This window comes from Lampetra planeri, chromosome 40 (assembly GCF_965212315.1).
Source record: "Lampetra planeri chromosome 40, kcLamPlan1.2.h2, whole genome shotgun sequence".
Classification (NCBI taxonomy): Eukaryota; Metazoa; Chordata; class Hyperoartia; order Petromyzontiformes; family Petromyzontidae; genus Lampetra; species Lampetra planeri.
In genome coordinates, this window is record NC_136146.1 from 6,823,891 (window position 1) to 6,839,968 (window position 16,078).

Sequence of the window (16,078 nt, forward strand, 5' to 3'; positions counted from 1 at the left end):
CTGGTAAAATACAAAATAGTTTAGTTATAGAACCCAAAACCAGACCCTCTCCTGCGCCTGCAACTAGACCCCATCCTGGTTCTAAAAACCACTCTGTCCCGGGTTTAATCATCAACCCTTCCCCCGGGTGTAAAAATAAATCTTTGATGTGATCCAAAGACCAACCGTGTTGGTCTGAAATAAATAGTACAAATTTACAAATATCTTCAGACCTTAGACATTACTGCCATTTTAACCCTGCACGTTGACTATTATTAGGGGAATGGGGGAGAAATGCTTTTAGAGCTCATGTTAAACAAAAATAAGTTACAAAAATAACTGCATTGTTGAACCCTACAGACAATTTGTGGAGACCCAGCCTCCATTCTTCTGAGATGATGTATACATTCAGATATCTCTCAGTGCAGTGCAATCCGGCATCTGAGACCACTTCACAGACCTCTCGTCAACACAATAAGGAGTATCGCTTTCTCGCCTATTCTCCCTCTGCCCGTAATGTTCATCACACGACAGTCAACCAATATCGTTCATTCTCTTTGTTTTTTTTCGGTAAAGTCACGGAGGTAAAAGATAAAATAATCACGACGTTTCGGAAGCAACACAAGCATCCGTCATCAGGTATGACCGCCCCAGCAAAACCACTGCAGCGTGATTTAATTTAGTCGTTTTCATTCATTTTGTTTTATTTTATATTTTACCTACGTGACTTTACCGAAAAAAATCAAACAGTATGAATCCTTGCAGTCACGAAAGCTTAAAATCTAGAATATCGTTCATTCCCACAGCTAGAATTTAACCAAATTAAGTTTCAGAATCAAATTTAGCGTGATGTTTTTTTGCGTGTGAAACCATTGATGTTCGGGCAGAGACCATCAGCTCTCGCTACATTGTGCGAACTCAGTTTCATGACGGGCGACCGTCTGTATTCAAACCCAGGGTCTCGCCAGTGCCGGTTAAGTCCTCTGACCTCTGACACTGGATACACTCTCAGAATGTGTGTGACCTGATAAGTCTGCGACGGCACGAGCGCTGTGCGGCATGCCGGGGCGGTCAGGGCAGGTGGCGCTTTCAGAAGCGTGCCAGCGTGCGCAGGGCAGTGGGGCCGTGACTGCTGATGAGCTCCAAGACGTGCACGCCCGAGTGGAATCCGCCACAGAGGATGCGCCCATCGCCACCCGAGCACATCGCTGTGAGTGGGCCACCCAGGATCGCTACGCACACACACTCTGCACACAGACACGGCGTCGTCACGCAACCTGCACACAGACACGGCGTAACACACACACTCTCCATACACACACAGCGTCACACACACACCCTGCACACAGCGTCACACACATTCTCCACACAGACACACAGCGTCACACACACACCCTGCACACACACACAGCGTCACCACACACCCTGCACACAGCGTCACTACACACACCCTGCACACAGACACAGTGTCACCACACACACCCTGCACACAGACACAGCATCACGACACACATTCTCCACACAGACACAGCATCACCACACCCTGCACAACAACCGCCATTCGCCACTAAGTGGCGGTGACGTCACCACGACGCTTGTGCCAGGCCATGTGCACCTTGAGGCCACGTGAAGTGTCGAACGCCCGCTGGCAGGAGGTCACGGGGCAGACCCAGGTGCCACGGGTCGACTGACCGAGATGACCGAGATGACTGGCTGATGCACCACCTGTGCCCCCTACTGTGCCAACTTGCTGTGCTTTAGCCACCCGGCGCTCCGCTCGTTGTTGTGAGCGTCGCTCCTCCGCCCTCCGTTGTTGTTGGAGGGCGACTGCCTCCAACTGCCCAGTAGCGTCCTTCACGAGCCTCCTCCACTGAGGCCGATCTTGACACCGCTGGTACCAGTCATCGGCAAGTCCACTCAGCTCCACGTCCTCCTGTACCACATCACTCCATCTCTTCTCTAGCCCGTGCCGCGCCCGTTTAGCCCCCTCGATCCGGCCGAACAAAAGCTGTTTAGGCATGCGGTGGCTGGGCATGCGGGCTACATGACCCAGCCAACGCAGCCTTGCCTGCCGGAGGAGCTCACTGATGGGACTTTGCCCAGATCTTTCAAGGACTTGTGAGCTCCTCACACAATCCAGCCTGGTTAAACCCAGGATGGATCGTAGGCAGGCCAGCCTAAATGTTTCCAACCGGCGAAGATGCTCCACTAGGGGGGTCCACGTTTCGCAAGCATAGAGAAGGGAGGGAATGACCGTGGCCGAGAAGACCTGAAGCTTCGTGCGGAGCAACAGACCAGGTAGCTTCCACACAGCGTCACGCAACCGATGAAAAGATATTGCCGCTCGACTGATTCGGAGTGAGACCTCTGCTGATAAACTGGAGCCGGTCATGAGCACACTGCCCAGGTATGGGAAACTCTCTACTCTCTCCACAACTGCCCCATCACCGATTGGGAGTTGTGGGGGCGGAGTGCCCGATGGTACAAAATACCCAGGCAGGTGCTTAGTTTTGGTGGGGCTGATGGTAAGGCCCCACCTCTTAGTGGCACGCTCCAGTCTCAGCAGCAGCGTCTCCAACTCCTCTTCTGAATGAGCAGCTATTACCAAATCATCGGCATACATAACGTGGTTGACCAATAGGGAGCCATCCCTTGATCGCACCCGGGCGTCGATCAGCCTCCCATTATATCTGTACCAAATGGTAATTCCCCCGGTACAGCTATTGAAGGCTTCACGAACTACGCAGTCGAAATAGATGTTAAATAATGTGGGAGCCAGAGGACATCCCTGTCGCACCCCAAGGTGTACAGGGAAAGGCTCCGACTCCCGGCCACGTAGTTTTACCCGGGCCCGCTCACCATCATGAAGGTCCTTAATGATCGTGAGCAGAGGGTCAGGGACTCCGAAAGCACGAAGAACAACCCAGAGCCCAGTCCTACTGATGGTATCATAGGCCTTGACCAGGTCAATAAAGCAGAGATGTAGGTCTTTTTGGAATTCCCTACACCTCTGCTGTAGCAGACGGACAGAAAATATGGCATCTGTGCAGGACCGCCCTTTCCTGAAACCACATTGGGGCTCCGCAAGCCTCTCCTCAGCATGCCTAGCAAGGCGATGTTGAATAATCCTTGCCAGGACCTTACCCGGCACACTGAGGAGTGAGATGCCCCTGTAGTTGTTACAGTCGGTACGGTCCCCCTTCTTAAAGAGGGGGACCACCAGGGCATCCTTCCAGTCCTGCGGAACCCGTCCAGTGGTCCAGACTGTTGTTATGATGTCATATAGGGCAGTCTGTGCACAAACGCCACCCTCCCTCAGCATTTCGCCTGGGAGATCATCTCTGCCCGGTGCCTTCCCTGGTCTCAGACTCCGGATCGCCCTCAGTACTTCCTCAACAGCCGGTACCTCAGCCAGCCACTCACAGGGGGTGACCTCTTCCAATATTTGAGGCACCGCAGCCTCAGCAGGGTTATCCCCACTTTGTGCCATGATGTTTTCCTGGCTGAGAGATTTTCCCTCCCCCAGGACCTCACAGAAATGCTCAGCAAATCTGCAAACCTGTTCCTGGGGGTCGGAGATTGGATCACCGTTTTTTCCTCTAATGATGGTAATAGGTGTGGCGCTGCAGGTTACTTTTTTGATGGAGTTAAATAGTGATTTGTGATCGCGGGCCACTGAGGCAGACTCCATCTCCTCAGCAACCCGCGACCACCACCCATCCTTACAGCGCCTCACGGCTCTCCGAACCTCCGAGCGAAGACTGCGGTAAACCTCCTCATTCTCTGACGTGGGATGCTGTAGGCGATGAGAGTGGGCCTGTCGCTTTTTCTCAATTAACCTGAACACCTCCTCCGTCAGCCAGGGTTCCCGGGGAGGTCTGGACCGCGTACCCAAAGCAGCCATTGCAGCTGCATGAGTCACAGTCTTAAACCTCGCCCATTTACCCTCGACATCAGGTGGAGTGGGGGACGATGCCAACCCCAGCTGCAAGCGATGATGAAATTCTCGCTTGCAACTTTCATCAGCTAACTTAGACCAGGCCACTTTTGGTTGGAATGGGATCCTGGGTGTACACCCACCACCGGAGTGGAAGAATGGCAGGCGCATCTTACAGATGACTAGTCGATGGTCAGAGGGCAGATCAGCTCCACGGTAGGTCCTGGTGTCAAGGACATGGGCTCGCATCCGCTGGTCCGTCACTACGTAGTCCAGCAGATGTTCTTGCTTGGACCCGGCATGCATCCATGATGTTGTGTGGATGCGCCGATGCCGGAAGAGCGTGTTAGTAATTACAAGCCCATGGGCTGCACAAAAATCTAGCAGCCTCCTACCGTTATTATTGAGCTGATCTGGCCCATGCCTTCCAATCACTCCAGACCAGGTGCCAGCATCATGACCAACTCGGGCATTGAAGTCACCCAACAAGATGACTCTGTCCCGAGTGGCCACTTTAGCCAGCACCTGTGACAGGAGGTCATAGAAAGCGTCCGACTCATCGGCTTTGCCTGCATCCCTCCACAGATGTTCGTCTTCGGTGGGGGCATAAGTAACCACGACCACCACTCCTCGCCTCTGGTTGATGGGAAGGCGAGCCCAAAGTATCCTGGGGCTTACAGCTTCCCACACCTCACCGCCACGCTCCCACGCCCCCTTCATTCTTTTGTTCAGAAGAAGAGCCACACCCTGTTGTTTGGCAGTCTCCTGCCCCGAGTAGAGGACTGTCCACCCCTCATGGTGGCAGGAGCCAGAACCGGTCCACCGGACCTCCTGAATGCCACAGAGATCCAGGCGGTACCGGTCCAGCTCCCGACAGAGGAGTGGCAGCCTCTCCTCCGCAGTGAGCGTTCGAACATTCCACGTGGCCATCCGCAATGGTTTTTCGTTGTTTCTGGAGGAGCCCCGAGGGTTAAAATTCAATCTCCTGGCTCCGCCAAATGGGGTTTGGCCAGGAGACGTCATAAAAGCCTGACCCCCCGGGGCCTCCGGCACAAGCTTATTAATTACAGGTTTATGTTTACTTCGTAGTTTAGTGGTGGTTAATTGAAGGTGGAGGGGTTACCAGCCCCTCGCACCCGTCCAGAGCCCCCGTTTAGCCACTGTGGTGGTCACAGACGCCATGAGAGGAGAGGCCAATGGGCATTGGCCCTCCCCCCACAGCACTGCCCACGACAATGTTGCCCGTCCGGCACCGCGAGGAGGTAGGAGGTTGTTTTGCCGGACACCCTGCACACACACACAGCGTCACACACACACCCTGCACACAGACACAGCATCCCGACACACATTCTCCACACAGATACAGCATCACTACACCCTGCACACACACAGAATCACACACACCACCCTGCACACAGACACAGCATCACGACACACATTCTCCACACAGATACAGCATCACTACACCCTGCACACACACACAGCATCACTACACCCTGCACACACACAGCGTCACACACACACCCTGCACACAGACACAGCGTCACACACACCCTGCACACAGTGTCACACACACCCTGCACACAGACACACAGCGTCACACACATACCCTGCACACACACACAGCATCACCACACACACCCTGCACACAGACACAGCATCACACACACACCCTGCACACAGACACACAGCGTCACTACACACCCTGCACACAGACACAGCGTCACTCCACACAGTGTGCACAAATCCCGACAGCATAAAAATATACATTACACTGCAATGCTACGCAGTATGTACAACTCATCAGCAGGAAAGCCACACACGCCGTATGCAACACGGACATGCCCATGTGTACATGTCGTGCGCCTGCATGTACGTGCTCGCGTGCACGCGCTCGCGTGCGCGCGCTCGCGTGCGCGCGCTCGCGTGCGCGCGCTCGCGTGCGCGCGCTCGCGTGCGCGCGCTCGCGTGCGCGCGCTCGCGTGCGCGCGCTCGCGTGCGCGTGCTCGCGTGCACGTGCTCATGTGCACGTGCTCGTGTGCACGTGTGCACGTGCTCGCGTGCACGTGCTCGCGTGCACGTGTGCACGTGCTCGCGTGCACGTGCTCGTGTGCACGTGCTCGTGTGCACGTGTGCACGTGCTCGCGTGCACGTGTGCACGTGCTCGCGTGCACGTGCTCGTGTGCACGTGGGCTCGTCGTGCCTGTGGCGTGCAGCTCCCAGACGCGCGCGGTGCCGTCGTGCGAGGCCGTGCCCAAGAGGCCCCCGGGCAGGAAGCAGCAGCTACTGCTGCTCTGGCTGTGTCCATGGAACTCCCGCACAGCGCCGCACGGTTGACGCCCGTCCCACAGCTGCTGTTCGCACGCCACACGGCCACGCGGCCACAGGGCAGGGCAGTACTTGACAGGGCATGGCAAGGCATTTCATCACCATTGGTACCTCATTTGCCAGTAAAAAATATGATAATTGTTTTTTTTTACCCTTTTATCTGGCAACAAAACTGACACCTTTTTTACGAGGAGTCATGTTTACATATGTAATAAAGGACTCGATCCTGGGTCTGTCTCCGTTGTCCTTTATTCGGGTTCTTACACTTTTCCCACACGGCCCTCGCTCAGAGCTCTCCCCTTGGCAGCTCCATAGCTGCTCTCGCTCCCGTAGCCTCCACACCTCTGCAGCTCCGCTGCAGATCCCCTGTGCAGTCCTCCGGCTGCCCTCACTGCAGCTCCACCGCTGCCCTCACTGCAGCTCCACCGCTGCCCGTCGTTCCTCCGCGCTTGGTCACCGCTGGCCGACGGTGCCAAGTCTTACTTCCCCGTGTGTGTGGCGATCTCGCCACTCCTCGACCTCCGCCCTGCGTGGCCTCACTCTAACTCTGTCTCCCACACTCTCCCGTCTCTTCCGGTATCTCTCCCTTAAGACCTCACCCCTCTCTCTCACGTGACCTAACTCCTCCCCCCCATGACGTCATATCCGCGAAGCCGTTTACGCCCGCATTACACATAGACCACAATACCTGCAGTCATAATGCAAACAAAAAACATAACGCTGACAGTGCATACATTATCAGAGTTGTGTTTTTTGTTTGCATTATGACTGCATCTATTGTGGTCTATGCAAACATGACTCCTCGTAAAAAAGGTGTCAGTTTTGTTGCCAGATAAAAGGGTAAAAAAACAATTATCAAGACATTTCATATTTACGATATAGTTTTTTTTGCATCTGAAGTTTGCGACCTGAATTCCTGACCGCAGGTAACAACGACGACAGGTAGCCTGTCCTGAACCATCTGCCCCCTTTACCAACCCGCACTGGCTAGCAGAGTCAAGACCCCCACCAACACCAACAGGCCGTGGGGAGGCCTTCGTCTAGCCTTGGATTGTCAAACGGCTGTATCGATATCGCTGATGACGTTTTCAGCAAAGATGTTGGTGGTGATAAATGGTAATAATGGTTGGTGGTGATGTTGGGTAGTGCGGAGTTGTGGAAGTGGCGGTGTGTGGTGGAGGCAATTGTGATGGTGGCAGTGGGGAATGATGGTGGGGTTGTGGTCGTGGGTGGTTGTTGATTTTTGTAGTGGTAGTGTGTTATAGTCGGGAGTTACAGTAGTGGATGTGGGTGGTTATGGAGGTGGTAGTGCGGGCTTATGGTGGTTGCAGCGGTGGTCGTGAGTGGTAGGAAGAGATTATAGTGGCGATGGTGGGTTGTCACAATTGTAATTATTCGCGATGGTTCTACACTGAATCGTAGGGTCACCACCTGTCTGTGTTCGGATGGCAGGAACTAATTTGTTTATTGCAGGAAACTGCACAGTGCTGAAACGCCGAGGTGGATTGGAATAGGGGCTCTAGGTGGCAACCCCGCCGTACCGTGGCCTCGCAGCCCTCTGCGTTGACCCCGGCGCTGGTGCTGAGGAGATGGGTGGCGCTGGGGGACACTGCACAGCTCGTCTGGATGTGGCACTTGGGGGGAAACAGCACCGACACCTTCGCCGTGCGGCTGTCCCACAGCCTATGGCAGCACCGCACAGCACCAAAGCCGCAATGAAACGCCACACCACAACACGACACTACAACACGACACCACAACACGACACTACAACATGACCGCCGTACAGACCACAAACACAATGAAACACAATGCACGACAACACTGTAACATTACAACACCACAAGGTGACACAACACCACAACACGACACTACAACATGACCGCCGTACAGACCACAAACACAATGAAACACAATGCACGACAACACCGTAACATTACAACACCACAAGGTGACACAACACCTCAACACGACAATGTAGTATTGTTGTGAGTGATTTGGTAGTTTGGTTGAAGTGGTGGGGGGCAGCTGTTGTGTTTTTTGGTGCGTGGTGGTATGACTAATGTCGTATTAGTGCGATTGATGTGACAGCGGTGTGAGTGATGGAGTGTTGGTGTGGTTATTGTGGTGTTGTTTGACACGGTGGTGGTATGATTGCTGTATTATTGATATGGTTGATGTAGATTTGAAGCTTTCGTGACTGCAAGGATTCATATTCTTAGGTTTTTTTCAGTAAAGTCACGTAGGTAAAAATTAAAAATTTTAATTAATGAAAGTAAAATAAAAAATCACGATGTTTCGGAGGCAACACAAGCTTCCGCCTTCAGGTGGAACCGTCACAGCACGATTTTACTTTTATGAATTTTTATTTTTATTTTTTACCTACGTGACTTTACCGAAAAAACCTAAAAATATGGTTGATGTAGTCGTGTTGTATGTTAAGTGGTAACGGTGTGATTGATGTGGCAGTGGCGTGGTGAAAGTGGTGGTGGTGGTGGTGTGGTCGTGGTGCTCCTCTGACCGCACAGTTTTATCCTCGGATGCCTGGGCCACCAGAGCGCTGCCAGGCACCCAGCACACGTCCGTCACCTGCGCAACCACCACAAGCAACCGCATCACCCAGAGTCACAGAGCGGAGGGCCAGCGACTCAGGGGGCCTGCGTCCATCCTTGCACTGAGCCACCGCCATCCCCGAGAACTTAGGCCTCGAATCCAGGCAGCCACACACGGTTAGTGGCGTGAGATGATGGTCTCGGCCCGGTCACGAATGAACACCTCGGCTAAGCATGTTCACTCAGGGCACCCTCACTGAGTCTCAACTCTCTTTTTCAGGAGGGTCCTGCCAAGTTTTCGCAGCAAAGGGGCGATGTTGCTGCTGTGTTTGTAATCCCAACCGAGAAATTTCCAGGTAAATTTTTCAGCATTGGGAAAGCTGGCCATTTCCAGTTACGTTGTATTTATTTTAGCTATGGGAGGTAATTGGAGAATCTTGAGGAGACCCATTGCATAACAGGGGTAGAACTACAAACTCCAAACAGAAAAGTGCTCAAGTCGGGAATCGAACCCAGGCTCTTCTTATTGTGAGGCAGGAGTGTTACGACTGTGCCACCCTGCCACCCAACCTCACTGTTCCCAGGCTCCTCTCGCACACTCTGTATCTGTGGCCTAAGTCTGGCCACAGTCGCATGCTGTGGACGAGGTGGACAATCACTCTCTGAGCAGACTGGATGGAGAAGTGAGAGCACTGGACACTGCAGACGATGACGCTGCCGCCCGGCTCAGCCGACGTGTGGCTTAAGAAGAATAGGGCAAAGTCACGTAGGTGTAAAAAATTTAATAAATTAAAAATGAAAACAACTAAAAGACACACTTAAGCGGTTGTGCTTTCGCTACGTTGTCCCCACCTGAAGACGAACGCTTGTGTTGCGCCCAAAAACGTCGTGATTTAATTTAGTTGTTTTAATTTTTTATTCATTTTATTTTTTACCTATGTGACTTTATCGAAAAAACCAAAGAGTATGATCCTTCAATTTCGATTTAAAGCTTTCGTGACTGCAGGGATTCATTTTCTTGGTTCTTTCGGTAAAGTCACGTAGAAGGGAAATAATAAAACAATCAAAATAAAACATAATAAGATAATTCTCAGTATGATCCTTGCAGTCACGAAAACTTCAAATCTAGAAAGAACAGGGCAGTGCTGCCCCGTCCGGCGTATGCCTCACACTAGCCCTGGAGTGACGCGGGGGGGTTGAGAGAGGCACGCGTGTGTGTGCATGTGTGTGTGCGTGCGTGGAGGAGTTGAGAGATGGAGAGGCGTTTGTGTGTGCGTGTGGAAGTGGAGCGTGTGTAAGTGGAGTGGGCGGCTGGGAGGAGTCACCAGGTTCCGAGGCAGGGACGCTCGCCGCACGCAGACGCCCGTGTCCACGTCCCAGAAGCAGAGCGCGTTGTCACGGGAACCCGTGCACAGGATACTGCCGTCTGCACACGCAACGACGCAACATGTCTCAGGGTACACGCTCTGCAGGCCACTGTCTAAACAATAATGGGCCACGTGCCGTATGCCTGGTCTCCCCGTTTCACGTCCTCGTGTGCCCACGTGCTGTTTCTCCGTTTTCCATGTCTCCACGTGCCGTGTTTCGATGTCTGTGTGTCTCCCTGTCTGTGTGTATCACTGTTATCCCCGCCCACCCACCCATCCCACCGTGCGCTACATGTCCCTGTGTCACCGTGGTTGAGGGAGAGTCCCGTGAGCACGAGCTCGTGGCCGGAGAAGGTGGCGACGGGGCCGTCGGCGGGGTGCGCACGGTGCCACATGCACGCGGTGCGGTCGCGAGACGCGCTGAACACGTGAGTGCCGCCTGGCACACACGCCACCTACACCACGTGACAGGCAGAGGATACGACGGGACGCTGGTACAGGTCGGTGTAGGTGTCAGACCCAGCAGCTGGGCAGCAATGTGGGGTCACGTGTTCTCTCACCTTGGTGACATCACGGGCGTGGCCGAGCAGTCGTGCGCACAGCTCCCCCCTCTCCCAATCAAAGAGCACCACAGTCTACAGCACAACAACAACAACAATCACAGAGCACCACGGTCTACAGCACAACAACAACAACAATCATACAGCACCACCGTCTACAGCACAACAACAACAATCACATTGCACCACGGTCTACAACACAACAACAACAACAATCACATTGCACCACGGTCTACAACACAACAACAACAATCACATTGCACCACGGTCTACGGCACAAGGTGTGTGTTGATAGGTGGCCCGCCAAGGGGATCTCTGAAAGTCCTTATCCAGCCCTTGGTAAGGAGAGAGTCCTTATCGGGACTGCATTAAGAGGCTTCCCTGTGCGTGTGCATTGTGAGAGTGGTGGGACAGCGGTTAGCGTGCTGCGCTTAGAACCTGGCGACCCGAGTTCGATTCCCACACCCAGTGAACACCAGTTGCACGTCTGAACCCGTCCTGGGCTTCCCCTAGGTCGACTCAGTCTCAAATGTGCAGTGTGTAAACATCGGCACTGGGGAGACAAAGGCGCCCATGTGCCGTGCCGGCCTTCATACGTGCTCGCTAACAGCACTTGCCCCAACAGTCTGTTAAGGCTACACGGGGGATCTTTGTCTTTGTGAGTGGCTTACGCAGTCCTTGCTGCCCGAGAGGCTGAGTCCAGGGCCGAGCAGCGCGAGAGAGGCGACAGCGTCACGGTGAGCGCGGGGAAAGTGCCGCACCGACGCTTCGCCCAGAGCGCATGCCGGAGACTCGACCCTGCACATACACGGCACGGTGACAACCGCACACGTACACACCGCTTCGACCACGGTGACCCTTCCCGTGAACTTCACTCATTGATTTCACCTACCATGTTGAGGACTCGATCCTCCAGAGTGTTTCGTCTCAGCCACCCTGTGCTCCGTCACCACACTGTAGGTCACAACGCTTCTCAGCGGCCAGTTGCCCAGGCGCTGAGCAGAGGTCGCAACCGGGTACCCGATACCCGTACCCTACCCGATACCCGGTACTCGTTTGCGACCGTGGTGCGGCCGGGTACGTGTACGGGTAGGCCGTGAGTCACTGGTGAGTCACCGTTTGTCACTCATTTCCCAACGTCTTGTCTCTTCTCACAATTCAAGTTCCTAGAATCAACCCACCCACGCCTGCAACATTGCTTCATCCCAGAGGTCGCAATCAGGTACCCGATACCCGTACCCTACCCGGCCGGGTACGGGTACCCGTTTGCGACCCTGGTGCGGCCGGGTACGGGTAAGGAATCAAAACCCGTTTGCGACCTCTGGTGCTGAGCGCTCACCTGTACTTGTGCGGGGGGCGGACGCTGGGCTTGCTCTGCAGCTTCCCCATCGCCACCTGTGGGGCACTCAGCCTCGGCAGGCGACGGGCGCCATTCAAACCTGCGGAGTGAATGGAGGCCTTGGGCTTAGGGCAGGGGTGGGGAACCTTTTTATCTGCCAAGGGCCATTTGGATATTTATAACATCATTCACGTGCCATACAAAATTATCAACTTAAAAATGAGACTGTTATATTTGGTCAAACATTTCATTAACTGACCCCTAATGTGATGGCTGGAACGGCTTCTCTTTGGCGAGGCGTGTGATGTTAGCTGGTGTTGATGATGTTGCTACTCGCAGCTGCTTTTCCAGGTTTTCTCCTAGATTTATTGAATTTCGAGTCCCGTCTGCGGTTGCCTTGGCAGGGCCACACTAAATGATTTTGCGGGCCTTGTACGGCCCGCGGGCCGGACGTTCCCCACCCCTGGCTTAGAGCGTCGCACACAGCGCTCCAGAGACGCTGCATGACTTCCAGATAACATTTAAACAGAGTGTGCGACACACGTAGAAATGTCACCGCACAGCTTGAGTCCACACTTATACACGCACTCTACTGTCAGATTGTTCAATGACATTCAAACTGCGGATGCTTTTAATTCTCAGAGCTGGAATTTTGCCAATTAAAAAAAAACGAATTTAATGTGACGGTGTTTTTTTGTTGTTCAGTAATTGGCTGAGACCAGGTCACCTCGATTAAAATTCTCATGATTAGGGTAACATTGTGTGTATGTGTGTGGGCAATAATTAAATGTGATTTATATACTGTGTGTTGTATCTAATTAAAGGTTATACATTCTAAATTTGAAGCTTTCGTGACTGCAAGGATTCATACTCTTAGGTTTTTTAGGTAAAGTCACGTAGGTAAAAATAAATAATAATACTAAAAAAAATAGAAGTAATAATAGAAATTACATTTTATTACTTATTTTTACCTACGTGACTTTACCGAAAAAACCTAAGAGTATAAAGGTTATACAGCCACCACAATGGTAAAGTACGAGAAGAAGAATTGTGAGCGAGGATCATGTCAAGCCACTGAGGTGGTGCTCATCTCTCGTTTACAGCCCTGGAAATTCCACATTCCGATGGCGTGAGTTTATCCACCACTTCATATTCTTAGGTCTTTTCGGTAAAGTCACGTAGGTAAAACATTAAAATTAATGAAAGTAAAATAAAATAAAAATCACGACGTTTCGGAGGCAACACAAGTCTCCGTCATCAGGTGGGACCGTCACAGCCAGATTTGCTGCATCAAGTGAGGCAATGATTCAAGATGTAATCCCTTAAAAGCAACTTGTATGTTGTTTCTACTTGCTTTTAAGGGATTACATCTTGAATCATTGCCTCACTTGATGCAGCAAATCTGGCTGTGACGGTCCCACCTGATGACGGAGACTTGTGTTGCCTCCGAAACGTCGCGATTTTTATTTTATTTTACTTTCATTAATTTTAATGTTTTTACCTACGTGACTTTACCGAAAAGACCTAAGAATATGAATCCTTGCAGTCACGAAAGCTTCAAATCTAGAATTATCCACCACTGTTGACTTCCCCACAAAAATAGTCCTAATTGTATCAGTCCCCGTGGGATGATCAACCTTCTCATTGCGAGCCGCTCGCTTGACCACTGAGCTGCCACCTGGCCGGATCACGGCGGCGAATTATATTGAACCGCGGTGAGTGAGAATCGTGGCAGCCATGGTGATGAAGATTCACATTACAGCACACAGCTGCAGTTTGTTTCACTGCGGAGTTAACTCAATTATACCACGGGCGGTTTACGCGGGTTTCATATTCACCGTGCTCATTCGCACCTTTTACGGGCACACTGGTTATACGATCAGCTTCTCACTCTTCGAACATTGCATGTGACCTGGAACGCTAGAAACACATTCCTGCGGAGGGAGCAGGAATGTGCTCGGTCAATGGCCATGGTCAACAGCAGCGTGGTGTATTCCGCAAATATGCCCGACTGTGAGGGCGGGCACAAGCCGGCGTGAGTAGGTTAAACGTTGAGTTTTATAAGGGCACCACGGGGTGACCAGCCCCTCCCCACCCAGCCCCACCCCTCCCACCCCACCCAGCCCCTCCCCACCCTCCCCACCCAGCCAAACCCCACCCAGCCCCTTCCCACCCAGCCCCACCCTCCCCACCCAGCCCCTCCCCACCCTCTCCACCCAGCCCCTCCCCTCCCCACCCAGCCCCTCCCCACCCAGCCCCTCCCCACCCTCCCCTCCCTCCACATCCAGCCCCTCCCAGCACGACGGATGGACACAAGAACACAATAATCCCCTGTGGGCTGGTGGAACCAGTGGGTTCCTATCAGTATAAGAAGAACAAGTATTCGAACAAACGCCGTCACCTAGGCACCAGCATTCACAAGCTGAATGTTGCCATCGTTTGATCAGGTGCCAGAAGTCGATGCACCCCTTTCTTGTCGCGTATGGACGGATGAAGAGCAACTTGCGTTTACGTTTCTGTGTTTGGTCATTTATTATTACACGCTTTTATTTAACTCACTCCGTCTGTTGTTGTTGTTGTCGTATCCTCAAATCTTGTAACTCAATTTTAACTCACTTCCCAATGTGGTATCGACTGCAAACTTGGTATACTTATGTCATACTGATGACAATACTATATTCTATCATAAAAAAAAATCTAAAACATTTTTAAACATTCTTTTACACGCTTTCTATTAACTCATTCTGTTGTTGTTGTCGTATCCTCAAATCTTGTAACTCAATTTTAACCCACTTCCCAATGTTGTATCGACTGCAAACTTGGTATACTGATGTCATACTGATGACAATACTATATTCGATAATAAAAATAAAGTATTTTTAAACATTCATTTTTATAGGTTATGTTTCGGCTTGGGTCTAATTGTCCACGCTCAACTGACGTTGGCTGTAAATCACCACGGTCCCTTACGTTACGGCAAGCTTCGGGCCCACTTCCTGGAGTCGTGGAGTTTTGCCATTACGAGTACGGTACATTTAATGAAAGCGTGTTTTTTTGTTTTTTTTATATTACTTATCCAGGAAATAGCTTCAGTGAATATGCGGTAGATTGATTCTCCGCCTCCCCCTCAATTAAATGACATTGGAGTGGAGTTGGTGAACCACGCAGGAATACGACTCCCAAACCATCAGTGGTATTAAGAGTCACGATGATGATGACGATGATGATGTATGCGAGACACCCACCTGACAGGTAACGAGGTGGTGCCTGTAGCAGCTGCACAAGAAGCAGGTTTTTGACCAATCTGCCTGGAGTTTCAGCATCCTTCCCTTGTGTGCAGACGTTTACTCTGGGCACGCTAATTTTGACACAAACACAAACAATAAACTTAACCTCCCAAGCAGGCCTTTATTATGAACACGTTTTACTGACTCACTGAGCCACAGAGGTCGCAAACGGGTTTTGATTCATTACCCGTACCCGGCCGCACCAGGGTCGCAAACGGGTACCCGTACCCTACCCGTACCCGGCCGGGTACGGGTAGGGTACGGGTATCGGGTACCTGATTGCGACCTCTGGGATGAAGCCATGTTGCAGGCGCGGGTGGATTGATTCTAGGAACTTTAATTGTGAGAAGAGACAAGACGTTGGGAAATGAGTGACAAACCGTGACTCACCAGTGACTCACGGTCTACCCGTACCCGGCCGCACCAGGGTCGCAAACGGGTACCCGTACCCGGCCGGGTACAGGTAGCCGGATATCGGGTAGGGTACGGGTATCGGGTACCCGGTTGCGACCTCTGGTGAGCCATTAGAGTCTGCGTTTGGATTCAGCTAAAACCACTTAAACCGGTTATGGTTCAATTGGCTCTGAATGGTTTTAGAAAGGTTAGGTTTGTTGATTAACTAATTGTTAGAAACTTGTTTGAACCAATTCTAATTTGCATATTTGTAAAAAAAATATCTAAATAAATATCTTCCACCTAAGATACATTGCAGGCGACAACAAAAGGTTA

General features: G+C 52.0%; 1 protein-coding gene across 1 annotated transcript; it reads right to left on the reverse strand.

The window, feature by feature from the left end:
- Positions 1 to 1,068: 1,068 nt before the first annotated feature.
- On the reverse strand, positions 1,069 to 15,414 carry WDR31 (WD repeat domain 31). The gene is made up of 10 exons (XM_078612865.1): positions 15,308 to 15,414; positions 12,063 to 12,162; positions 11,395 to 11,521; positions 10,724 to 10,798; positions 10,471 to 10,618; positions 10,122 to 10,222; positions 8,766 to 8,833; positions 7,786 to 7,927; positions 6,120 to 6,267; positions 1,069 to 1,187 (listed from the first exon to the last, which is right to left on the reverse strand). Exons 2-10 carry the CDS (start codon positions 12,110 to 12,112, stop codon positions 1,069 to 1,071), a joined length of 978 nt encoding a protein of 325 aa, XP_078468991.1. The 5' UTR covers positions 12,113 to 12,162; positions 15,308 to 15,414.
- Positions 15,415 to 16,078: the final 664 nt, after the last annotated feature.

Excerpts from the sequence above, each read along its gene's own strand:
- WDR31 (XM_078612865.1), bottom strand. The coding sequence starts at position 12,112 with ATGGGGAAGCTGCAGAGCAAGCCCAGCGTCCGCCCCCCGCACAAGTAC. Across the intron at positions 10,223-10,470 it reads GGGACTCTCCCTCAACCACG|ACGGCAGTATCCTGTGCACG; the intron begins GTGACACAGGGA and ends TTGCGTGTGCAG. Across the intron at positions 6,268-7,785 it reads CAGAGGGCTGCGAGGCCACG|CTGTGGGACGGGCGTCAACC; the intron begins GTACGGCGGGGT and ends TGCGAACAGCAG.